The sequence below is a fragment of the Oncorhynchus mykiss genome, chromosome 2 (assembly GCF_057628025.1).
Source record: "Oncorhynchus mykiss isolate SJ-2025 chromosome 2, ASM5762802v1, whole genome shotgun sequence".
Taxonomy (NCBI): domain Eukaryota; kingdom Metazoa; phylum Chordata; class Actinopteri; order Salmoniformes; family Salmonidae; genus Oncorhynchus; species Oncorhynchus mykiss.
In genome coordinates, this window is record NC_143023.1 from 78,108,496 (window position 1) to 78,136,146 (window position 27,651).

Genomic DNA, 27,651 nt, shown 5'->3' on the forward strand with positions numbered 1-27,651 from the left:
AAGGCTACCCAAAATGTTTGACCCAAGTTAAAAAATGTAAAGGCAAGGCTACCAAATACTGGTGTATGTAAACTTCTGACCCACTGGGAATGTGATGAAAGAAATAAAATCTGAAATAAATCACTCTCAACTATTATTCTGACATTTGACATTCTTACAATAAAAAGTGTTGATCCTAGCTGACATAAGACAGGGAATTATTACTAGATTAAATGTCAGGAATTGTGAAAAACTGATAAATGTATCTGGTTAAGGTGCATGTAAACTTCCGACTTCAACTGCATGTATGTATGTAAATATATATAAATAACTATTAATATATATAAATAAGATAAATCCAAGAACTTCACAGATCATTGTAAAGGGTTTAAACTCTGTTTCCCATGCTTGTTCAATGAACCATAAACAATTAATGAACATCCGCCTGTGGAAAAGACCGTTAAGACACTAACAGCTTACAGACGGTTGGCAATTAAGGTCACAGTTATGAAAACTTAGGACACTAGAGAGACCTTTCCACAGACTCTGAAAAACTCCAAAAGAAAAATCCCCAGGTTCCCTGCTCATCTGCGTGAACGTGCCTTAGGCATGCTGCAAGGAGGCATGAGGACTGCAGATGTGGCCAGGGCAATAAATTGCAATGTCCGTACTGTGAGCCGCCAAAGACAGCGTTACAGTGAGACAGGACTGACAGCTGATCGTCCTCGCAATTGCAGACCACGTGTAACAATACCTGCACTGGATCGGTACATACGAACGTCACACCTGCAGGACAGGTACAGAATGGCAACAACTGCCCGAGTTACACCAGGACGCACAATTCCTCAATCAGTGCTCAGACTGTCCGCAATACAATGAGAGAGGCTGGACTGAGGGCATGTAGGCCTTTTGTAAGGCAGGTCCTCACCAGACATGACCGGCAACAACGTCGCCTATGGGCACAAACCCACCGTCGCTGGGCCTGACAAGACTGGCAAAAAGTGCTCTTCACTGGCGAGTCGCGGTTGTGTCTCACCAGAGGTGATGGTTGGATTCACGTTTATCGTCGAAGGAATGAGCGTTACACCGAGGCCTGTACTCTGGAGCAGGATCTATTTGAAGGTGGAGGGTCCGTCATGGTTAGGGGCGGTGTCTCACAGCATCATCGGACTGAGCTTGTGGTCATTACAGGCAATCTCAAAGCTGTGCGTTACAGGTTAGACATCCTCCTCCCTCATGTGGTACCCTTCCTGTTTGCTCATGCTGACATGACCCTCCAGCATGGCAATGCCACCAGCCATACTGCTCATTCTGTGCATGATTTCCTGCAAGACTGGAATGTCAGTGTTCTGCCATGGCCAGCGTAGAGCCGAATCTCAATCCCATTGAGCACGTCTGGGACTGGTTGGATCAGGGGATAAGGTAACATCTCACAGCAAGGAACTGGCAAATCTGGTGCAGTCCATGCGGAGAAGATGCCCTGCAGTACTTACTGCAGCTGGTGGCCACACCAGATACGGACCGTTACTTTTTTTTTCGCTCTATACCATTTGTATTTCATTAAGCTTTGACTATTGGATGTTCTTATAGGTACTTTAGTATTGCCAGTGTAACAGTATAGCTTTCGTCCCTCTCCTCGCCCCTTCCTGGGCTCGAACCAGGAACACAATGACAACAGCAACCCTCAAAGCAGCGATACCCATGCAGAGCAAGGGAAACAACTACAGGCTCAGATAGCGTTTCAAACGTCACTCTATTAGCGAGCGCTAACTAGCTAGCCATTTCACTTCGGTTATACCAGCCTCATCTCGGGAATTGATATGCTTGAAGTCATAAACAGCGCAATACTTGACACACAACGAAGAGCTACTGGCAAAACACGCGAAAGTGCTGTTTGAATTTGTTTACGCGCCTGCTTCTGCCTACCGCCGCTCAGTCAGATACTTGTATCTAATTTGCAAATAAATTCATTAAAAATCCTACAATGTGATTTTCTGGATTTTTTTTTCTCATTTTGTCTGTCATAGTTGAAGTGTACCTATGATGAAAATTACAGGCCTGTCATCTTTTTAAGTGGGAGAACTGGTGGCTGACAATACTTTTTTGCCCCACTGTATATAGTCACTGTAGATGGTAATTGTTACGTGTCCACTCAATTACCACCACTTTACTCTTTCATGAAACCCTTTTAAGATGGCTCGTAAAGACATGTTAAACAACTGATTGGCCTCTCTATGACCTGTCTTCACACATAGGCTCTGTCTGGAGCTGGGAGGCTGGAAAGGTCTAGTCTAGAAGGGAGGAGATGGGCCTCAGTGTACATGGGGTTAGGGTGGTTGGTGTGTAGCCTTCTTAGGTTATGTCTGAGGAATAAAGCAGAGTGCTTCAGTTTACCTGATCATGGGACAGCTTTAATAAATGTGTGAGGGGATTTCAGGTCCTCCCAGCGTAGTGCCTACAGCTGAGTCAAGTAATGAAAAGCTGCTAGACAGATGAAAGATTCATTGAGGCATTCCATCCCTATAAACTATTTGCCTGCAGGCATACAGCCATGGGGAGCCCAGATCAGGTTACGCACACAACTTTGTTTATGGAAGTCAGCTTGTGTCCCCATCAGACTTGACAAATTGACTAAAATCAGGGTTGGCGAGAGGTCTCACACACCTGAAGGCTAGAATGAAAGCCAACGTTCTGCTTTCTTAGGATAGTGTTTGCCCAGCGGTGGGCCAGGCGGTGGACTGTGGCCAATCATTACCTGGTCATGAACGATTCAACTCGGCAATGGTTTGTTAATCTGAAAGGCCAAAAGAACACTTGAAAAGCTTTAGGTATTAAAAAAAATAAAAATGCATTTTCAAAAACAGTCAATCAAAAATCTGTATTTTAAACCATTCATTGGTTTAAAATTACCTGGGTTCCATATTGTAAGGCAACAATGGTTTTGCGCTTCAAGAGGGACATGTATAACTAGTTTATCACACAAAATAAATGAATGCAAAACAATAGCTTTGTTTTCATTAGATGACAACAGAAGCGCAAGTTACCGCAAGGCTATTTGGCTAGCAGCAACACAGAAGTAAATGAGCAGCATTTCATTACTAGACTATATCATGAAAGACAAAAGTATTTTTTGCAAAGACTATGCATGGCCATGATGTTTACCATAGAAAGAAGGTAACCAGCTACATTTCCCAATGATGTTCATTATTATTTTTATTTAACTAGCAAGTTGGTTAAGAACATCTTATTTACTGTGAAGGCCTACCAAAAGGCCTCCTGCGGGGACAGGGATTAAAAATATAGGACAACACACACACCACAACACTACATAAAGGAAGACCTAAGACAACATAGAATGGCAGCAGCACGAAACAGCGTAAACATTATAGGGCACAGACAAAAGCACAAAGCACAAGAAGTTAGACCACAATACATTACACAAAGAAACCACAACTGTCAGTAAGAGTGTCCATGATTGAGTCTTTGAATGAAGAGATTGAAATAAAACCGTCAGCTCGTTCCAGTCGCTAGCTGCAGCGAACTGAAACGACGAGCGACCCAGGGATGTGTGCGCTTTGGGGACCTTTAACAGATTGTGACTAGCAGAACGGGTGTTGCATGTGGAGGATGAGAGCTGCAGTAGATATCTCAGATAGGGGTGAGTGAGGCCTAAGAGGGTTTTATAAATAAGCAACGGTCTTGCGAGAGGTATACAGAGATGACCAGTTTACATAAGAGTATAGAGTGCAATGATGTGTCCTACAAAAGGAGCATAGGTGGCAAATCTGATGGCCGAATGGTAAAGAACATCTAGCCGCTCGAAAGCACCTTTACCTACTGATCTATAAATTACCACTGCGTAATCTAGCATTGGTAGGATGGTCATCTGAATCAGAGTTAGTTTGGCAGCTGGGGTGAAAGAGGAGCGATTACGATAGAGGAAACTAAGTCTAGATTTATCTTTAGCCTGCAGCTTTGATATGTGCTGAGAGAAGGACACCAGTACCAGCTAGCCATACTCCCAAGTACTTGTATGAGGTCACTACCTCAAGCTCTAAACCCTCAGGAGGTAGTAATCACACCGGTGGGGAGAGGGCATTCTTCTTACCAATCCACATGACCTTTGTTTTGTAGGAGTTCAGAACAAGGTTAAGGGCAGAGAAAGCTTGTTGGACATTAAGAAAGCTTTGTTGTAGAGTGTTTAGCACATTCCGGGGAGGGGCAGCTGAGTATAAAATACTGTATAATCGGCATATAAATGGATGAGAGAGCTTCCTACTGCCTGAGCTATGTTCTTGATGTAAATTGAGAAGAGCGTGGGGCCTATGATCAAGCCTTGGGGTACTCCCTTGACAGGCAGTGGCTGAGACAGCAGATGTTCTGAAATTATACACTGCACTCTTCAAGAGGGGTAGTTAGCAAACCAGGCTAAAGACCCCTCAGCCACCAATACTCCTTAGCCGGCTCACAAGATTTGAAAGTTCTACCGTATCAAAAGCTTCAATAAAAATAGCACAACATTTCATAGAATCAAGGGCAATTGTGACATTATTGAGGACCTTGAGGTTGCAGTGACATCCATAACCTGAGTGGAAACCAGATTGCATACCAGAGAAAATACTCAAGAAAGCCAGTCAGTTGATTCTTGACAAGTTCTAACACTTTTGATAAATAGGGCAACATAGAAATAGGCCTGTAACAGTTAGGATCCGCTTGATCTTCCCCTTTAACTTCTTAAGGTATAGGGGGCAGCATTTTTACTTTTGGATAAATAGCGTGCCCAATTTCAACTTCCTGCTACTCATGCCAAGAATACAAGATATGCATAGTATTCGTAGATTTGGATAGAAAACACTCTGAAGTTCCTAAAACTGTTTGAATCATGTCTGTGAGTATAACAGAACTTATGTAGCAGGCAAAACCCAGAGGACCAACCATTCAGAATTTTTTTTTTTTTTTTTTGTAGGTCTCTGTTCAGTGAGTTCTCATTGGGAAACGATATTTCTTAGGCACTTGTTTTCAGTTCCTATCGCTTCCACTGGGATGTTACCAGTCTTTGGAATTTGGTTGAGGTTATTCCTTTGTGCAATGAAGTACGGCCATACTGGAAAAGGGTAACGCTGTTGAGAGTTGGCCAAGACTTGAAAAGTTGCGCTAGTAAGTTTACAGGTAACTTGTGAAATATTTTGTAGTGACTGCGCAAATTGGAAGCTGTTTTTTTCTGGATCAAACGCGCCAAATAAATGGACATTTTGGATATATATGGACGGAATTAATCGAACAAAAAGACCATTTGTGATGTTTATGGGACATATTGGAGTGCCAACAAAAGAAGCTTGTCAAAGGTAAGGCATGTTTTATATTTTATTTCTGTGTTTTGTGTAGCGCCTGCAGGGTTGAAATATGCTACTCTTTGTTTACTGCTGTGCCATCATCAGATAATAGCTTCTTATGCTTTTGCCGAAAAGCCTTTTTGAAACCTGACATGTTGGCTGGACTCACGAGTGTAGCTTTAATTTGCTATCTTGTATGTGTGATTTAATGAAAGTTTGAATTGTATAGTATTTTATTTTAATCTGGCGCTCTGCATTTTCCCTGGCAATTGGCCAAGTGGGACATTTGCTTTCCCAGAGTGGTTAACTTGTTATGGCCGCAATCCCGATATCGGGATCGATATGACAACTACCAGTGAAAATAGAGGGCGCCAAATTCAAACCACAGAAATCTCATAATTACAATTCCTAAAACATACATGTGTCTTATATTATTGTAAAGTTATTCTCGTTGTTAAGCCCACCAAAGTGTCCGATTTCAAATAGGCTTTTCAGCAAAAGCACTACAAACGATTATGTTAGGTCTCCACCAAACCACAATAAGCACAGCCATTTTCCAGCAAAATATAGCATTCACAAAAAGCAAAAAGATCAAATTAATCACTAACCTTGAATTATCTTTATCAGATGACACTCATAGGACTTCATGTTACACACTACATGCATGTTTTGTTTGATAAAGTTCATATTTATATAAAAAAATCTGAGTTTACATTGGCACGTTAGATTCACTAGTTCCAAAAACAAATGATTTTGCATAGCCACATCATTTCAACAGAAATACTCATCATAAATGTAGATGATAATACAAGTTATACACATGGAATTATAGATATACCTCTCCATAATGCAACCGCTGTGTCAGATTTCAAAAAATGTTAACGGAAAAAGCAACCCATGCAATAATCTGAGACGGCGCTCAGAACAGTACATGAACATGATAAATGTTTCCTTACCTTTGATGAACTTCATCAGAATGCAGTCCTAGAAATCCCAGGTCCACAATAAATGCTTGATTTGTTTGAAAATGTCCGTTATTTATGTCCAATTAGCTACTTTGATTAGCGCGTTTGGTAAACAATTCCAAAGTCACAAAGCGTGTCCACTATAACGTGACGAAATGTCCAAAAGTTCCGTAACAGTCAGTAGAAACATGTCAAACGATGTACTAAATCAATCTTTAGAATGTAGTTTACATATATCTTGAATAACCAACCGGAGAATTAGAATTACTTGAGCGGTGGAACGCAAGTCCTTCCCCTGTGAACACACCTGGTGAAAGCATCGTCCACTCATGGCTGTGATGACCATTTCCTGTGTCAATCGACCCCCCTTCACATTAGAGTCATCAGACAAAGTTCTATTGACTGCTGACATCTAGTGGAAGGCATAGGAAGTGAAAACTCATCCATATCTCGCTGTAATTTCAATGAGACCAGGAAAAAAAAAACAGGAAGTGGAATTTCTCAAGTTTTTGCCTGCTATATGAGCTCAGTTATACTCACAGACATAATTCAAATAGTTTTAGAAACTTCAGAGTGTTTTCTATCCAATACTACTAATAATATGCAAATATTAGCAACTATGACTGAGGAGCAGGCCGTTTGATATGGTCACCTTTCATCCAAGCTACTCAATACTGCCCCTGCAGCCATAAGAAGTTAAATAAAGGCTGCACTGTGGCTGCCTTCCAAGCAATTGGAACCTCCCCGGAGAGGAGAGACAGGTTAAAAAGGTCAGAGGGGCAGCAACCTTAAAGAAGAAACAGTCTAAACTATCTGACCCAATGTGAGGATCACCAACCACCAGAACAAATAAAAACAGGGGTCTAAACCATCTGACCCAGATGTTTTTTTGGGGTCAAGTTTAAGGAGCTCCTCTAACACCTCAGACTCAGTGACTGCCTGCATGGAGAAACTTTGTAACGGGGCAGGCGAAAAAGAGGGAGGAGCATTGGGGCTAGTCACATTAGAAATAGTGGGAGGTGAGGAAATGTTGGATGGACAAGGAGGCGTGGCTGAGTCAAATAGGAATCCTGACTTAATGAAGTGGTGATTCAAGAGCTTGTAAGTAACAACCACATCAACGTTAAGGGACATGGGCAGCTGTGAGGAGGTTTTATTCTCCTGGTCTTTAACCATACTCCAGAACTTGTTGAGGTTAGACCCACAGACAGAGAACTGTTAATTAGGGATGTGCCCCCTTTTTAAAATGTTCATCTAAAAATGACATACCCAAATCTAACTGCCTGTAGCAAGGATACGCATATTCTTGATACCATTTGAAAGGAAACGCGTAAGTTTATGGAAATGTGAAATTGTAGGATAATATAACAAATTACATCTGGTAAAAGATAATACAAAGGAAAAAAACATGTTTTTGTACCATCATCTTTGAAATGCAAGAGTAAGGCCACAATGTATTATTCTAGCCCAGGCACAATTTAGATTTTAGCCACTAGATGGCAGTGTATGTGCACAGTTTTAGACTGATCCAATGAACCATTGCGATCCTGTAGAGGCTAACCACCTCTGGCTGGCTTTGTATTCATGTTACCTGATGAAATTGGTTATAACCTTTTTCGTCAAGACAGATCTTCCAAAGGTGCAGGAGTGACATTCTTTACCAAGGACACCTTCAGTGCTCAGTTGTCTCTACCAAGTCTATCCCCAAACAATTTTATTTGCTGGTTTTAAGTATTCAACTTTCAAATAACACTTTGTTGACTGTTGCTGGGTGCTATCGTTCTCCATCAGCACCGGCCTGTACCCTACCTGCCCCAAGCTCTCTCCTGGCCCCTTACACTAAGTCTGAATTTGTCCTGCTAGGTGAACTAAACTGGGACATGCTTAAACCACCTGACCGAGTCCTAAAGCAATGGGACTACCTAAATCTATCAGATTATCACCAATCCCACAAGGTATGACTCCAAACACTCAGAAAAGGATACTCTCCTCAACAGTATCCTCCCAAATAATCCAGATAGGCTTTAGTCTGGTGTTTTCTGTAATGACCATAGTGATCACTGTTTAACAGCCCGTGTTCATAATGGCTGCTCAGTGAAACGACATGTCCTGATTTGTCATACACTTGCTAAAAAAACTTTAATGAGCAAGCCTTCCTTCATGACCTGGCCTCTGTAGATGGGTATAGAATCAGCTTGATACTCCTCTGTCGAAGGGGTGGTTGGACCTTTTTTGATATTTTCAGTGGTATTGTTAACTTGATGACAACGATCCCGTTCACGGGATGGGAGTTACATCTGACACGAATTAGCATAACGCAACGGACATAAATAATAATATTTTCTAGTAATATTTATGAAAATCACAAGTGAAATATATTTAAACACAGCTTAGCCTTTTGTTAAATCACCCTGTCATCTCAGATTTTCAAAATATGCTTTACAGCCAAAGCAAGACAAGCATGTGTAAATTTATCGATAACCTAGCATAGCATTATGTCCAGCTAGCAGCAGGTAACTTGGTCACGAAAATCAGAAAAGCAATCAAATTAAATCGTTTACCTTTGATGAGCTTTGGATGTTTTCACTCACGAGACTCCCAGTTAGAAAGCAAATGTTCCTTTTTTCCAAAAATATTATTTTTGTAGGCGAAATAGCTCCGTTTGGCTGAGAAATCGACCGGAAATTGCAGTCACGACAACGGCGAAAAATACCCAAAATTAGCTCCATAATATCGACAGAAACATGGCAAACGTTGTTTATAATCAATCCTCAAGGTGTTTTTCAAATATCTATAATAATATATCCACCGGGACAATTGGTTTTTCAGTAGGAGCGAGAGGAAAAATGCTACCTCTGTATTTTACGCAAGAATCACTCTGAGAGCCATCGGGTGACCACTTGCGCAATGTAGCCACTTACGGGTATTCTTCAACATAAAGGCGTAAAACTACGTCACAATGCTGTAGACACCTTGGGGAATACGTAGAAAAAGTAATCTGGTTGATAGCCCATTCACTGCTCAATAGGGACGCATTGGAACGCAGAGCATTCAAAACATGAGTCACTTCCGGATTGGAGTTCTCGGGCTTTCGCCTGCAATATCAGTTTTGTTATACTTGCAGACAATATTTTTACAGTTTTGGAAACGTTAGAGTGTTTTCTATCCTAAGCTGTCAATTATATGCATATTCTAGCATCTTGTCCTGACGAAATATCCCGTTTATTTTGGGAACGTTATTTTTCCAAAAATGAAAATATTGCCCCCTAGTCACAACAGGTTTTAACAAACACCCCCATAAAGAAAATTAGAATCTAAAAACAGGTTCAGCTGCTGGTTCGACCATGATATTGCAGAGCTACTCCATCTAAAGAATTGCATTTGGCGACGCATACTCAGGCTGACTGGCTCTAGTTCAGGCAAATGAGAAATAAGTGCACTCCGGTTATCCGGATTGCCAAAGTTAGTTTAGAATAGGATGTGAGGCCAAGAGTCCGTGTAACCAAAAGAGAGTCAGAGTCCCAAGTGTGCGAGCAAACAGTCTGTCCCACGGTTGGGTAAACAAGCAAGTTCATAGTCAAAAGTATGCAGGAGTCATGAGGCAAATAAAGTAAAATAAAAAAAATCTGACTTGGGGCTAGCTCACCCCAACAGTGCTTGTGTGCTGGAGGCAAGCAAACACTCGGGAGAGAGATGGGAGTGTGGGTGGGGGTGCCTGTACCAGACAGGGGGAGACAGGCCAGGGCAGATGGTATACAGATCTCCAGATAGAATCCAAGCAGAAGTGCAGCAGGCAACAGGAGTAGGTGTCACACCCACTTGGGAGAACCTTTTTTCAGGAGGCAGATTCCTTGTAGAAAATCCCAGCTAGCTAGCTAACTTAGCAAACCTATGTCCACCGATTTTTATTCCTAGTGGAAAAGGAGATCGTTAGCTAGCTCTCTCTTCAGTTTTGGCGAATGGTCCTTTACGACGTCCAAACAAAGTTGTCCTGTGGCTGTTGTATTTTGGAGATTGCGAGGAGGATATCATCTGATGTGATCAAAGCAACAATATTGTTTCTTATTGAGGTAATTTACAATTGAAGTGCCCTGGCTGCATATCAGTTCAAAATATAGATGAATCCAGGGATACTGTATTGTAATAACCTCTGCACAGATGGAGGGGGCTTTAAAGGCCTTTGCATTTGTGTGGGGGAGGCTGTGAAACTCTCCTGACATTGTTAGGCTCAAGGTGTGAAGTGACACCTCTCACTTCACACCTTAGTGCTAATTGATCTGATCTGTCCTTAACATTCAGTCCTTATAAAGTAAAATATATCATTAAAATGTATTTTTCTTCTTGGCTTTAAAAAGTATTTGCAGACTAAACATTACTCACTCAGTTCCAGGTTGGATGTTGTTTTCAGGTTTCTTGTGCTTCTTTTGCTAGTCCTTGGTTTGTCAGAGCATTTGCTGTATAAGAATATTTGGTGGTAAGAATCCTTCCAGGTCATTTTGTCCAAAATCAGGTTGTAGGTTTGGAGTTTTGATTTGGAGTGAATTATGTTGTGGAGAGTCATATCCTGTATCTGTCCTTGTGTCCTATCTAACTCTAAATACATATTTTTGTAAAAACATTCTGAAAATGTGGAAGCCCATCTGCTCGTGATCTCTCTCAGTCCATAGGCGTGACATGAATCTACCAAAACGACCATCTAAAAGTAACTATTGCCTCTTCCTCTCTGCAATCAGAGCGCCGTCTGTCGATAATTTGGTTAAACTATCACCAATTCAATGAAATTTAATCTCTCTGCATGCACAGTGTATTCTTCCATCACATGTACAGCTGATTCTCAAGATCTTGCACACTAATGAGCCCATACTACTACACTGTCTGAGCCAAGGACTACATGCTTTCTGGTAGGCTTTGATTACAATACTGAGTGGGGTGAATATATTTTACATAAAACACATTTTTTTGTTAACTAGTAAATAGTAGCCTACAGCAAAGTGAACTTGTTAACAATTTCTGCTAGTTAGTTTTTGCTCCCATGTGGGTTTTAGCTTGCTTGAGCCTGCTAACTGAGGTGTTAATTCACCTGTTTTCATACATGTTTCATTTTAAAACATTTATCTTACAAAAGGAGTTTTATCTAACTGCTTAAGTATTTATCTGTACATGGAATTGTATTTGTTGTTTTTTTAAACTAATTTTCCCCTAATCTTTACAGGAAAATGCCATGGTCACCATCTGATGTGTGGAGACATTTCACTGCAGCTAATGAAGAAGGAAAAGTTGTGTACATTTGCAAATACTGTGCCAAATCATGTGAAGAATGCAACAAAGATGCAGAATCATCTGGCCAAGTGCATAAAGTTCCCTCCAATGCTCACAAGCGACCTCTGACTAAAATCCCTCTACTTCTATTTGAGGTGAAAATGCTGAATCAGACACCTTATCGATAGCAACAGCTCATGGTCCTCGTGGAATCAGAAGTTTTTTTGACTCAATGGAGGAACATAGTCAGAGAAATGCTGATGAATGTCTTGCTCGAGCTGTGTATGCAACCGGTTCACCTCTGATGCTCACAGGCAATGTGTATTGGAAGAGATTTCTCAATGTTCTTCGCCTAGCATACACCCCTCCAGCCAGACATGCTTTATCTAATCAGTTGCTGGATGCAGAGTTCAACAGAGTTCAAGTGAAAGTCAAGCAAATCATAGAGAAAGCAGACTGTATTGCAATCATCACTGATGTGTGGTCAAATGTTTGTGGGCAAGGAACAATTAACTTAATCATATCTACCCCTCACCCCTCAACCAGTATTCTACAAAAGCACAAGGGACAACAGACACAACGGTCTCTACATTGCAGATGAGCTGAAGGCAGTTATCAATGACCTTGGACCACAGAATGTGTTTGCACTGGTGACAGACAATGCTGCGAACATGAAGACTGCTTGGTCTAAAGTGGAGGAGTCCTACCCTCACATCACACCCATTGGCTGTGCTGCTCATTAATTGAATCTGCTCCTCAACGACATCATGGCACTGAAAACAATGGATACACTCTACAAGAGAGCCAAGGAAATGGTTAGGTATGTGAAGGGTCATCAAGTTATAGCAGCAATCTACCTCACCAAGCAAAGTGAGAGAAGAATAAGAGCACCACATTTAAGCTGCCCAGCAACGCCTGTTGGGGTGGTGTTGTCATGTTTGACAGTCTCCTGGAGGGGAAGGAGTATCTCCAAGAAATGGCCAAATCAGTCTGCCGATATGGACAGCCCCATCAAGAGGATCCTCCTGGATGATGTATTTTGTGGTAAGCAGCCCAAAACCTATAGCAGTAGCCATTGCACTGGATTGTGGATTGTGGGAGACAATGCCATCCTGTCTGATGTTCAGACTCTGCTTGCAGATGTAAGAGAAGAAATCCGTACTGCCCTGCCCACTTCACCGTTGCTCCAAGCAGAGGAAACTGCAGTTCTGAAATACATCAAAAAGCATGAAGACTTCTGCCTGAAGCCCATACACGCCGCAGCGTACATGTTGGACCCCAAGCATGCTGGCAAGAGCCTCCTGTCTGGTGCAGAGATCAACAAGCCGGTGTCATCACTGCCATGTCTCGCTACCTTGGCCTGGATGAGGACAAGGTTCTTGGCAGTCTGGCGAAATACACTTCCAAGCAAGAGCTTTGGGATGGAGATGCAATATGGCAGTCGTGTCATCATATCTCATCAGCCACCTGGTGCAAGGGACTTTGTGGATCTGAGGCTCTTTCCCCTATTGCCTCCATCATCCTCCAAATCCCACCAACATCAGCCACCTTAGAGCGCAACTAGTCCTTGTTGGGGAACACACGCACAAAAAAACGCAACAGTCTGACCAATACAAGGGTTGAAAAATGGGTGGCCATCTGGGCAAATTAGTATTTTTGAGCCTGACAACAAGCCACCACTAGGTTGAAAAGTGACAGTGAAGATAAGCCCTCCGACTGATGCTCAAGAGGTGGACATTGAGGAGGTCCAGGGAGAAGACATGGAAGCCTGAGAGGAAGATAGTCTAGAAACTAAAGCTTTGGTTATTATTTTACAGATGCATGTTGAAAACGTTTTTGGGAAATGCGATGGATCATTGGGGATCACTCAATATTCCCTTTAGTTGTTCAGTGAAATCAGCCCATGTGAAGAGTCTACTCCTTTAATTAAAAGTTCAATCCGTAACTAAATTGTTTTTTTATATATTTGAAGGATTTAATCATTTGCAATAATGTCTACCTATGATAAGGTCAAATGTTTATGTTTTTGTCTCCATATGATATGGTAAAAATATCTAATGCAAAAAACATCTACATTTAAAATGGTATATTAATTTGCATATATTCCCATCAATTCCCACGGTAAGTTTCCACCTCTGAATATTCCCCGAAATGTGCAACCCTATCGCTGATCGAATGCCTGTTCTTGAATGCGGGAATTGAATTGGTCTAAAGACAAAAGCAAAGATCTCTCATCTGAGTGTAAGTACAAAATTAGCCAGAAGCTGAGCTGAAATTACAATAAGAAGCATTTTAGATTTGAGTTTACAAAACGCAGCAAGAGCTTTCTGCGTTCTTTTCTTTGTATGCGTGAAAAATTCAGAATTCTGTATTACAGCGACCCCTGTTATACAGATAAACAGTGCACATTCAACACTGATATGCGCAACAATGACTGAGTGATAGTTGCATTAATATGAGGCAACTCGTGGGGAATGTTCATATGAGATGACAACGTGCTCTTCACCAAACCAAACATTTATCCATTCTCTACAGAACTTTTGGTAGGCCGTCATGGTAAATAAGAATGTGTTCTTATTAACCGACTTGCCTAGTTAAATAAAAAAATAACGACGACAAAGGTTTGAGATGGAAAGTTAGAGGGAGCATAAATGAAAGCGAAAAGGCAAGAACATATCGAGAGTCAAAGCAACAAAAACATTTACGAGCAGTTTGATTTGGTTATATGCTTTAGGTCTGAATCCTGGGGAGATAGTGGAGATATGCCTCACTAAGTCAGTCACATGCCACTGTCAACATCATCTCTGAAGAATGGAGGGGGCTGAGGAGAGAAGGAGGAATGGGAGAGAGGGTGGGTGCATAGAGGGCTGAAGGGGGACTGGATGGGTAGAAACCGGTTGTACTTCACACAGAAGATAAGAAAAGCCTCTCAAGAATCTGACCCATTTTACATTCAAACAAGCATTGAGCTCAGGAGCGCAATGAGCATGTGCAAGATTGTCTCTCTGCACTGAGGGACAGGGGAGGTGCCTGGCCTGTGTCAGCAGTATCTCCTCAGGCTGTGTTGTCAGTGTGTGTGTTGTGTGGGGTCTGTGCTGGTTCTGACAGGCTGAAAGCGAGTCAACATAAATATACATGTACTGAATGGGGTTAACCTCTGCTGTGCGTCTTGTCCTTTTCCCTGGAAAAGCAGACAGACCATCTGAGCCTGTGCCATCGCTGGGCCTTTGGCTTGGCCAGAATCACCCTTTGCTACAGCTACTAAGCTAAAGCAGAATGCACTACAGAGTTACGGAAGATGCAGAGTCAAAAAATAAACTCTAGGGGGAAATGAAAGTGTTATTGACTGTATTCAGGTGTTCTATTTAACTAAGGCCCGAAGCCAGGTCAACACCTAATAAATAAATAACGCTTTTAGAAGAAATCAATATATTAATGCTAATGGCAGCCCAGCCTCTTAAAGGGGAAACATCCGTGGCTGTGACTCAGGAGACTGAATCAGCAAGGAAATCACTCTGGCTGTGGGCCACGAGAACAAAGTCTACTGGAATGCAAAGACAAACCAGTCACCGGTGTTGTGTGGTCGCGTGGACCTAAGGAACAGGACTGGGTCCAGTAGGCATGAAACGATTTAGAAACAGATCAACAAGAACAAAGATTGTCATATTCCATTTCAAAAAGCTTTGCTGCTTTTTTGATTGGAAGTCCCATAGGGCAGCGCACAACTGGCCCAGCGTCATCCGGGTTTGGCCGGGGTAGGCCATCAAGGTAAAAAAAAAAATAACATGTTGTTAAATGACTAGCCTAGTTAAATAAAAGGTTACACACACACACACACACACACACTGACCCCCCCAAACAAAATTCAGGAAGGGGTAGGTCCATCCTGAAAGAAAATATATTTTCAGCTCTGTAACATTATATTCTATTGGCAACGGGATAGATCTCAAAGAGGAAATGCCAGCAACTCATGACTAAGGAGATAGGCCTTATCATAAATACAAAGGGAGATTGCAATAGCGTAAGCAGCAAATGTCAGGAGAATTATTCTGTTTCCCCTATAGTCATTTAGCAGTGGAAGGCCGCAGCTGCTAAATCGTTGCCGCTACTCCAAGAAATATGATGCAAAAATGTTTTAGAATACATTTTTTTATAATTTGAGATGGTAAAACGTTGTCAGTGTAAACTTAATCTGGATGTAAAGTATGAAGAAAAGATAAAAGAGCTATATTTTTTTTAAAATAAGATCGTCTTTGAGAACTAACAATCACCAATGAAAACTAGACAGTGGGGGACCCATTGATTTTGTTAGAACGTTTGAGTCACAGATAGCATAAGAACACGGCATGATGGCAAAATGTGTAGAATTTCATGAAATCTGCTTTAAACCCGCAAAATTGTGTCTCCGTAACCAAGAGGACATTCAAATCTTTGGTCAGAGACCATGCATGCAATTGGCCACGCCCACACCCCATGCTAATTTTGCAAAGGCTGCTGAATTTTTTTTAGAAGGGAAACATTGTTATTGGACTGTCCATTTCCCTTTTAAGAATGAGCTATACGATTACAATGGACCACTCTATCCATCAACAGATCCTTACTTTGATGGATGTAATTTATATGGAGTCTACAGCTCGCATTAAAAGCGATACCAATATGTAAAATTTTAGCTGCCTTAAGCATTCTAGTATGGTTAAATAGTTGACACACACATAGACGCAGCGGTCTAAGGCACTGCATCTCAGTGCAAGAGGCGTCACTACTGTCCCTGGTTCAAATCAAGGCTGTATCACATCTGGCGTGATTGGAAGTCCCATAGGGCGGCACACAACTGGCCCAGCGTCATCCGGGTTTGGCCGGGGTAGACCATCAAGGTAAAAAAAATTGTTGTTAAATGACTAGCCTAGTTAAATAAAAGGTTACACACACACACACACACACACTGAAAATTTGCTGGCATTTACGCATGTCCCCATTACCAGTTAAACAATCAAAACCTATTTATTTCACTTACTTGCTGTTTCGTTGTTCAGTCGTTTCATTCTCAACCACGATTTCTATGGAACACCGTTTGGGTCGTTGCATGTCAAAAAAGATACACGTCAACTAAGCTTGTTGACCAATCAGGACTCCACGTCACAAAATAATTTAACACATTCATTCATTTTTGACGTTGTTATTAGACACTGATTACACTCACTCGTATTTCATATGTCACAACGATTCATTGATACGTACAGTTGAAGACGGAGGTTTGCATACACTTAGGTTGGAGTCATTAAAACTTGTTTTCAACCACACCACACATTTCTTATTAAGAACAAAGTCTTATTTTACAATGACGGCCTACCCCGGCCAAAAACGGAGGACACTGGGCCAATTATGATTGTCCCTATCACGGACAGATGTGATACAGCCTGGATTTGAACCAGGGACTGTTGTGATGCCTCTTGCACTAAGATGCAGTGCCTTATACCGCTGCGGCACCTGGGAGCAACTAGTTACTACTGTTTAGCGACCTTGCAACTACTTAGCATGTTAGACAACCCTTCCCCCTAACCATTTTAGTTAACCCTACCCCTAAACTTAACTCCAAGCTAACATTAGCCAGCTAGCTAACATCAGCGGTAGCCACCTAACCCAGTCACAAATTGGAATTCATAACATACTGTACTTTTTTCAAATTCGGAACATATTGCACAAATTCCAATTTGTAACGTATTTAAAGAGGCTGCGAATTTTTGCAGCTTTTTGTTAAAAATCACGCAACATTTCAACGTCCCGCTACTCATGCCAGGAATATAGTATATGCATATGATTAGTATGTGTGGATAGAAAACACTGAAGTTTATAAAACTGGTTAAATCATGTCTGTGACTATAACAGAACGTGTTTAGCAGAAAAATCCCAAGGAAAACTGTTCACAAAAAGGGAAAATAGATAGGGCCCTGTTTACAATGCCTACAGCTTCCACACGATGTCGCCAGTACTGTCAATTGATTTTAAATTAATCCTTGGTAAAATGAGGAATAGGCACTTCCTGTCGTCGAGCACACCAGAGGAAGTTATGGAAGAGAGAATGTGGACGATGATTTCAAGAGTAGCTGCTATTGAATACAGATCGCCCCGTGATCAATTTGATCGATTATTAACGTTTACTAATACCTAAAGTTGGATTACAAAAGTAGTTTGAAGTGTTTTGTCAAAGTTTATAGGTAACTTTTTTTATTTTAAAAAATGACGTTGCGTTTTGGAATGGTGCTTTTCCATGGATCAGACGGGCTTCATAAATGGACATTTTGGGTATACATGGGCGGATTTAATCGAAAAAAAGACCCAATTGTGATGTTTATGGGACATATAGGAGTGCCAACAAAGAAGCTCGTCAAAGGTAATGAATGTTTTATATTTTATTTCTGTGTTTTGTGTAGCGCCGGCTACGCTAATTATTTTGTTTAGAACTCGTTCAGGTGGTTCGGGGGGGGTGCATGCTATCAGATAATAGCTTCTCATGCTTTCGCCGAAAAGCATTTTAAAAATCTGACATGTTGGCTAGATTCACAACGAGTGTAGCTTTAATTGAGTACCTTGCATGTGTGTTTTAATGAAAGTTTGAGTTGTATCGAGTACTATTAGTTGTCACTCTGAAATTTCCGCTGATGTCCGCTGATGTTGATCCCTGTACAGGGACAGCAGCCGTAAGAAGATTTCACATGAAATGGATGAGGAACATCCACAAATTAATACATACCATACGAAACTCAACATACATTATCATATGAATGATTTACGTACAGAATAATACAAAATGCCCTGAGACCAGGTTGAGATGAGACTAGTATATTCTTCTCACATATTTTGTAGGTTATGAGTGACTCAACAGGTTTTGTATGGGTCTGATTAGGGATCAACCGGGAACCTGTAAAGAGCCAATTTTGTAATCACTGGGCTTATCAGTGGTGCGCTTTCATATCAGTATTCATGGAGGGAAATGAGGATGCAAGTTTAAGCTACATAGATAGTATTGAGATGTAGTCCAGTCTTACCTGCAGCTCGCACCATGCCACTTCCACTGTGGTCTCTGTGTCCAGGCCCTTGTAGACCGTCTTGAAGGAACCACGTCCAATCTCAATGTCAAACTTGAGGAAACGCCCATCCGGTGACGTTCCCACCGCTTTCGTCTCGGCTTCCTCAATGTCATCTTGCACCTTCTTCTCCGCCTCTCTCAGTTCAGCCTCTACCCGTGCTTTCTCCTTCTCTTCCTTATCTGCTTCCCTCCCCTCTCCTTCTTCACTCTCTCCACTCTCCTTCACCTCACTCTCAGGTTCAGGTTCTGTTGTTTGGCTCAGAGGTTGGGCAGCTAGACTGTTTGCTTGCTGAGACACCACTGCTTCCCCATCACAGATATCCTGTAGTACAGCAGCCTTCTGCTCTACAGACACTACATCCACCTTCAATCCACCTTCACACTCAGCCAACTCCTCCCTCACAGTCACACGGGGTGCAGGTCTTGGGGTGGGCAGTGCACCAGAATGCCGGGGCGCGACATCTCGCACGCGGGGTACCAGAGGTGCAAGGACAGGGATTTTACTCGGTAAGGGGAGGTCAAGGGCTGTGGCGTTGGAGTCGCTGATGACGCTGCGACGGAAGAATGTTCGATGTTCTGCAGCGCAACGGTCGCGCTCCATGGTGTGGTGGCGCCGCCTCACCTCCGCTGCCATCCGTTCACCAACAAGCGAGTCCGAGCCAGACCCGTTGTTTGCGTTACCACTCTTGGGAAGGGGAGTCAGGAACTTAACCATCTTGTTGTTGGGCTTTTCCGACATCCCACCACCCCCAACGATAGTGAGCGGATATGATTCAACAGAGAAAATAAAACTCAAACTTCCTCCATAAAGGCTTAGGAAAGAAATGGAAATCTATGTGGTCAGACTGACCAATTAAAACAGGAGCTTGCTTTGCAAACCTCCCTCTCCTATTCCTACCCGTGTGACTGCTGCTTAAATACAGTTAGTAGGTATACAGGGCTCAGAGTCTGGGTGGAGGATGGGGGGTGTTATTTTGTAAATAGAAAAGAAGAGAACACTGTCACAGAACAGGGAGCGCTGCCAACACACAAGACCCTTTAGATCCACACCATCCATCCTGCAAGACACAGGGTACAGCTGCAATCCAGCATAAGGAGCCACCAGAGGGGAGGGGGAAAGAGCTAGACTCAGCTCCAGGCACCAAGCCTCACTGTGCAGGCAACGACAGGCCACACACTCCCAGCTGAGATCCAGTGTCACTGCAGGTGGAAAGAAACAGGGACAGACGGGATCAGTATAGCAATGAAATTTAGGGGGAAAGGGGCAAACTGGTTTAACTGTGAGTGGGGGCTTGGTCAACAAATCTGGAATTCCTGACTTAACAGATAAAATTTCATCACTGACTGCAAAGAGAGGTTGGAGAAGAGTGTTGATTAAAATCGTTTTTAAGAAGCAGTACAAACTAGAGTGAATTTTCAATATTTATATATAAACAAATGTGTCCCTGTCATGGTGGTCAAGTGCAGACAGTTATCTCATGCTTTACAATACACAGCAAAACAAGTGTACTACTAAAAAACTAAATATCATAACACAGAGAACATACACATAATACTACAATAGCTTCACTAGCTTGTGGTGCAGTCAAGCTATTACAAATATTGCCCATTTATTCCAGCTGGCTGATAAATTCTGTGTGCTACGGCAAACAGTGCCTACAACCGACCATAACTTGTCGATACTTCCTCAATTCCCGATTTGGAAGACAGGCGGTCTTCTAAACGTCCATGTCTAGTTGCAGGGGGTTCTTTTGAATTTAGAAAATGCTCTGTTATTAAACTGTTTCTATTTTTCGCACCATTAAGTAATCCAACAACATGTATGCTGCCTTCTTGTCTATTTTAAATCTCTCACTGATTGGGACAAGTGGGTGTCCATCCCAAAGTGATGCATATCATGATGACACTCACCTGTCTCGATTAATGAAAGTAGTTTTCAAATAGAAAAGACAGATTAAATCAAATAAATTAAGTTATAACAGAGCATCTTCTAAATTCAATTATAAACTGGGTGGCTCGAGCCCTGACAGCCGTGGTACAACAGGTATGACAAAACATGTATTTTTACTGCTCTAATTACGTTGGTAACCAGTTTATTATAGCAATAATGCACATCGGGGGTTTGTGGTATATGGCCAACATACCACGGCTCAGGACTGTAACCAGGACGCGTTGCGTTGTGCCTAATAACATCCCTTAGCCTTGGTATATTGGCCATATACCACAGAGCCTCGTGCTTTATTGCTTAAACAAACTCTCTGCAACTAGACTTTGGCTGTCTTCCCAACGCCAAGTTAAGGTTGGTTGAAAATTTGCTGTGTTCGGCCAAACAGTACCTACCCTGTAACTGCTAACGGAGAAACACATTAGCCCATTACAATCTGCTAGCTAGGTGTAGTCTGAATCAGTATCTGGGCAAAGAGGAGATGATTAATATGATGAGTCTCCTCTCTAGCCCAGTTAGCTACCATTAATTTTCTTATTAGACAGCTGCGCAAGTGTTGAGTCAAAATACGTTCCTTTGTCACCAAGTATGGAGTTTCGATGAGCAACTATAGTCATTTACTGCTTTCACGCCCGGTGTGTACTTCCAAAATGGTCTTAAAACATAAGCAGATAAAAAATTGTATTGTCAGGAAAGAATATGTATATTTTTACCAAGTGTGCACGTGCTTCCACCTCTTCAGTACTTCCAATAAAATCACTAATAATCTGAATAATTAGTGACTAATTGCCGCAGCAGTACAGTATCCCGAAAGATCATTGATTTTATCACCTACACCAGTAGTAATGCCCTATCAACCGGTTACTTCACACATGCTACACGGAATGCAATAATATTTCATGTAAACATTATGTAGTTAAGATTACTGTAAAACGTCACCTATATTAATGAATGTGGATTTGGCGCAGACATTTTTATTCAGACATTTTTCGGAAGTATCTACCCTGCGCATGACAGCAGTAAATTACAATAGTTAACGTTACACAAATAAACTCCAGGCGTGGGGAGTAACTAACGTATTTCGACAATATAACGCTTGCAGAGCGGTCGAAAGGAAAACGAATGGTAGCTAACTGGGCTAGAGATGAGACCGGTCATATTCATCGTCTCTGCGTGGATTAATTTCTGAGTTTTTGCAGAGAAAATCACGTGTTACATTTGAGCACAGCCATAGCCGACACTTGACTGGCGACTGACTGTAGATAACAAGGCTTTTAGTTTACCACAACGGCCTTAGCTACGAGAAACAATATTATAGAACATGAAGCTGACGTTAACTAGCCATTGCTGGTATATACCGTTAGCTAGTTATGTCATCAATCAATGTAAACTAGTTGACATTGAAAACAGTAAACAACATTTCACACTAACATAGTTAATATATTTAAAACTGAAGAATATATATGTCTGGACAAACGTTAGCGTTAACTTGCTCACAGGCATCATCGTTCCATGTTGGATTGCGCATTTAGCTAGCGATCTAGCTAACGTTAGTGATAGCTACTCTTATGCCTGATGATGGCGGCAAGCCAGCAGCTTGGTAGCTATCTAGCTAACGTTAGTGATAGCTACACTCTCCTGCTTGATGGCGGCTAGTTAGCAACTAGCTAACTACCCCAGCGTAACTAGTAAAAGAGCAATTGAATAACGTCGTTTGTCAAAATACATAATCGAGAAATCGAAACAATAACACAAATCAATACAAAGACAAAAACGAAAATTACATTTTCCCCTTGGCCGTTTTAAATCTGTCTGATAAACGTTAGCTTTGGCTAGCTGGAGCGAGGGTTCTTTGTTAACGTTATCTCCGCATAGAACATCGAATGAAAGTTCCGCGTTGCCATAACTGCGATTCACTCCCCACCATAGTAGGCTACAACTCATATAAATACGTTGATTTGTAGTGTCATTTACCGTCGTGTGGTCAAGTTTCCATCCATAAGTAGTCTTCAAGCTGTGAGAACTCTAACACGTTTACCAAAGCAAAGGAGCCGGTTGGAATTACTGAGGTATAATAATTACTGTCGGAACGTTCCCAGACTGGCAGCGTTCATTCTACAGATGAGGCGGGTCTTTCTCTCGTGCTAGCGGGGGACTAGAACCGCCTCCTTCCCACTAACGACGGCAGTTTGCTAGCTTCAAACCAGGCACTCCCCCAAATTCATTCGGCTACTAGCGGCAAGATAGCTACTGCTACGTTGTGGGTGGTCAATAGACCCCACCGCAAGCGTAACTGAATATGGCGACCTCACAAGAACACTCACCTCAGTGTTGTCACAAATAGAACATCTTTGGTGTTGTCTTTAGAAATAGAATCGTATTCTATGATGGATCCTATCTGTATGGCGCTGTGCAAAAGTGCTGCAGCTTCGGAGAGACAATAACCTGTAAACCGATTATGAAAATGTAAACAAGAGCACTCAAAAATGAAATGTAGGCCGAGTTTTAGAAAGCATAATTTCCCATTAACTATAGCATCATGACTCGTTCGAGATCATGTAGAAGAAGAGTAATGACAAAACATACCATGCATGTTTGTTGCAATTGAACAGGGATCGTTAAATCGACTTCAGTTCAAGGGATAGGGGGCTTGAGGCCTCACGGTTATCATAATACAGGTTAGAAAGCCAGGCCAGAGGTAAACACTGCCCTCTGTTGATTTGACAAAGAATACAGATTGTATGTGTGAGTGAGATTGAAAAAGCTTCTTCCTCTTCCCCTAACACAGTTAAATTAATGTTACATTTAAAAAATAAAAAACACAAGTGGTCATCTCCATCCTGCTACCACAAAAATATGTTCACCCTGCCACCATACTGGTGAATGCAAGCATTTCCCAGGACTGTGCCTCAAAACCTAATGTCTACCTGGCCCACCACTACACCCTGGACTTGAACAGCCTTTACGACCAGGTCCACTTCTACAAGGCAGCAATCCCAACTTTTGCCAGGACCCTGAAGGATTTCATCCTCAACCGCAGCCCCAGCACCTCACACTGGAGCAAGACACCCCACCCAGACCTGAGACACCCTCCCGAAGAACTTGCACCAAGCGAACCCACATGCCCAGCCGAGACGCCCCCAAACAAACCTTGGCCACACCCTATATAGGCCCTCCCAGATCAGACATGCCCCTTCTGCCCCCACCCCAATAATACAGCTGCCCAAGCCCCACAAGATGCATGTTATGGATTTAAAAAAAATAGTTTTGTTCTTTTCCCTTTGTCAATTAGGTCAGTATTGTGGAGTAACTACAATGTTGTTGATCCATCCTCAATGTTCTCATATCACAGCCATTCAACTCTGCAACTGTTTTAAAGTCACCATTGGCCTCTTGGTGAAATCCCTGAGCGGTTTCCTTCCTCTCCGGAAACAGGGTTAGGAAGGACGCCTATATCTTTTGTAGTGACTAGGTGTATTCATACTCCATCCAAAGTATAATTAATAACTTTACCGTGCTCAAAGGAATATTCAATGTCTGTTTTTTTTTTTTTACCAATATGTGTTTGTGGTTGAATCTGTAAAATTCAATGCTCGACTGAGGGACCTTACAGATACAGTGCATTCGGGAAGTATTCAGACCCTTTGACTTTTTCCACATTTCGTTAGGTTACAGCCTTTTCTAAAATTGCTAGGTAAAAGCCCCACCTTATCTCAGCTCACTGGTCACCATAGCAGCACCCACTCGTAGCACACACTCCAGCAGGTATATCTCACTGGTCACCCTCAAAGCCAATTCCTCCTTTGGTCATCTTTCCTTCCAGTTCTCTGCTCGCCCATGACTGGAACGAATTGCAAAAATCTCTGAAGCTGGAGACTCACATCTCCCTCACTAGCTTTAAGCACCAGCTGTCAGAGCAGTTTACAGATCACTGCACCTGTACTTAGCCTATCTGTAAACAGCCCATCTATCTACCTACCTCATCCCTATACTGGTATTTATTTATTTATTTTGCTCCTTTGCACCCCAGTATCTCTACCTGCATATTCATCTTCTGCCGATCTACCATTCCAGTGTTTAATTGCTATATTGTAGTTACTTCGCCACCATGGCCTATTTATTTCCTTAACTTACCTCATTTGCACTCACTGTATATAGACTTTTTGTTTTCTTTTGTTCTACTGTATTATTGACTGTATGTTTTGTTTATTCCATGTGTAACTCTGTGTTGTTGTATGTGTCGAATTGCTACGCTTTATCTTGGCCAGGTCGCAGTTGCAAATGAGAACTTGTTCTCAACTAGTCTACCTGGTTAAATAAAGGTGAAATAAAAATGAAATTGATTAAATTGTTTTTTTTCCCACTCATCAACCCCATAATGACAAAGCAAAAACAGGTTTTTCTAAATGTTTGCTAATTTACAGCCTCGAGTCTTCTTGGGTATGACGCTACAAACCTGGCACACTTGTATTTGGGGAGTTTCTCCCATTCTTCTCTGCAGATCCTCTCAAGCTCTGTCAGGTTGGATGGGGAGCATCGCTGCACAGCTATTTTCAGGTCTCTCCCAAGATGTTCGATCAGGTTGAAGTCCAGGCTCTGGCTGGCCCACTCAAGGACATTCAGAGACTTGTCACGAAGCCACTCCTGTGTTGTCTTGGCTGTGTGCTTAGGGTTGTTGTCCTGTTGGAAGGTGAACCTTCGCCCCAGTCTGAGATCCTGAGCACTCTGGAGCAGGTTTTCATCAAGGATCTCCCTGTACTATCCTCCGTTCATCTTTCTCTCGATCCTGACTAGTTTCCCAGTCCCTGACGCTGAAAAACATCCCCACAGCATGATGCTTCCACCACCATGCTTCACTGTAGGGATGGCGCAAGGTTTCGAGACGTGAAGCTTGACATTCAGGCCAAAGAGTTCAATCTTGGTTTCATCAGACCAGAGAATCCTGTTTCTCCTGGTCTGAGAGTCTTTAGGTGCTCTTTGGCAAACTCCTACGGGGCTGTCATGTGCCTTTTACTAAGAAGTGGCTTCTGTCTGGCCACTAACATAAAGGCCTGATCGGTGTAGTGCTGCAGAGATGGTTCTCCCATATCCACATAGGATCTCTGGAGCCCTATCAGAGCGACCATCGGGTTCTTGGTCATCTCCCTGAACAGTATGCCTTTCCAAATCATGTCCAATCAATTGAATTTACCACAGGTGGACTCCAATGAAGTTGTATAAACATCTCAAGTATTGTCAATGGAAACAGGATGCACCTGATCTAAATGTTGAGTCTCATAGCAAAGGGTCTGAATATTTAAGTAAATAAGGTGTTGTTTATTTTTAATACATTTGCAAAAATGCCTAAAAACCTGTTTTTGCTTTGTCATTATGGGGTAATGTGTGTAGATTGAGGGAACAAATTAATTGAATCCATTTTAGAATAAGGCTGTAAACGTAACAAAATGTGGAAAAAGTCAAGGGATCTGAATACTTTCCAAATGCACTGTAATTGTATGTGTGGTGTACAGAGATGAGGTAGTCATAAAAATGTTATGTTAAACACTATTATTGCACACAGAGGGAGTCCATGCAACTTGTGTGACTTGTAAAGCACATTTTCATTCCTGAACTTTTTTAGACTTGCCATAACAAAGTGGTTGAATACTTATTGACTAAAGAGATTCAAGCTTTTCGCTTTTAATTGATCTGAATTTTTTGGGGGGAAAACATAATTCCACTTTGACATTATGGGGTATTGTTTGTAGGCGAGTGACCAAAAATCTAAATTTAATACATTTTAAATTCAGGCTGTAACACAACAGCGTGGAAAAAAATTGAGGGGTGTGAATACTTTCTGAAGGCACTGTATATTTACAAAATACATATATGGGAGCAGTCGGCCTAGTAAATCAAGGCCTCACAACTGCAACATGTCGGCCTAGTAAATCAAGGCCACACAACTGCAACACGACTCCAATCTACAAAAGTGGAGACAAATTTGACCCCAATAACTACCGTGGGATATACAGTGGGGAGAACAAGTATATGATACACTGCCGATTTTGCAGGTTTTCCTACTTACAAAGCATGTAGAGGTCTGTAATTTTTTAAAACAAAAATCCAGATAATCACTTTGTATGATTTTTAAGTAACTAATTTGCATTTTATTGCATGACATAAGTATTTGATACATCAGAAAAGCAGAACTTAATATTTGGTACAGAAACCTTTGTTTGCAATTACAGGGATCATACGTTTCCTGTAGTTCTTGACCAGGTTTGCACACACTGCAGCAGGGATTTTGGCCCACTCCTCCATACAGACCTTCTCCAGATTCTTCAGGTTTTGGGGCTGTCGCTGGGCAATACGGACTTTCAGCTCCCTCCAAAGATTTTCTATTGGGTTCAGGTCTGGAGACTGGCTAGGCCACTCCAGGACCTTGAGATGCTTCTTACGGAGCCACTCCTTAGTTGCCCTGGCTGTGTGTTTCGGGTCGTTGTCATGCTGGAAGAGCCAGTCACGACCCATCTTCAATGCTCTTACTGAGGGAAGGAGATTGTTGGCCAAAATCTCACGATACATGGCCCCATCCATCCTCCCCTCAAAACGGTGCAGTCGTCCTGTCCCCTTTGCAGAAAATCATCCCCAAAGAATGATGTTTCCACCTCCATGCTTCACGGTTGGGATGGTGTTCTTGGGGTTGTAACTCATCCTTCTTCTTCCCCCAAACACAGCGAGTGGAGTTTAGACCAAAGAGCTCTATTTTTGTCTCATCAGACCACATGACCTTCTCCCATTCCTCCTCTGGATCATCCAGATGGTCATTGGCAAACTTCAGATGGGCCTGGACATGCGCTGGTTTGAGCAGGTGGACCTTGCGTGCGCTGCAGGATTTTAATCCATGACGGCGTAGTGTGTTACTAATGGTTTTCTTTGAGACTGTGATCCCAGCTCTTTTCAGGTCATTGACCAGGTCCTGCCGTGTAGTTCTGGGCTGATCCCTCACCTTCCTCATGATCATTGATGCCCCACGAGGTGAGATCTTGCATGGAGCCCCAGACCGAGGGTGATTGACCGTCATCTTGAACTTCTTCCATTTTC

The 27,651-nt window shown here is 42.1% G+C and overlaps 1 protein-coding gene across 8 annotated transcripts in view; it reads right to left on the reverse strand.

Annotated features, from left to right (window-relative positions):
* LOC110496855 (serine/threonine-protein kinase WNK1) overlaps nt 1-23,274 on the reverse strand; it is a 66,617-nt gene extending 43,343 nt beyond the window's left edge. For 5 of the 8 annotated variants that reach the window (XM_090208386.1, XM_036956147.2, XM_036956142.2 and 2 more), the window contains exons 1-3: nt 23,155-23,239; nt 22,543-23,013; nt 18,583-19,823 (exon numbers count right to left, since the gene is read on the reverse strand). In XM_090208386.1, the coding sequence (XP_090064512.1) occupies nt 18,583-19,362 (780 nt within the window). In that variant the 5' untranslated portion in view covers nt 19,363-19,823; nt 22,543-23,013; nt 23,155-23,239. The other 3 variants (XM_090208375.1, XM_036956134.2, XM_090208361.1) reach the window with 2 other exon arrangements.
* Between the last annotated feature and the right edge of the window lie 4,377 nt (nt 23,275-27,651).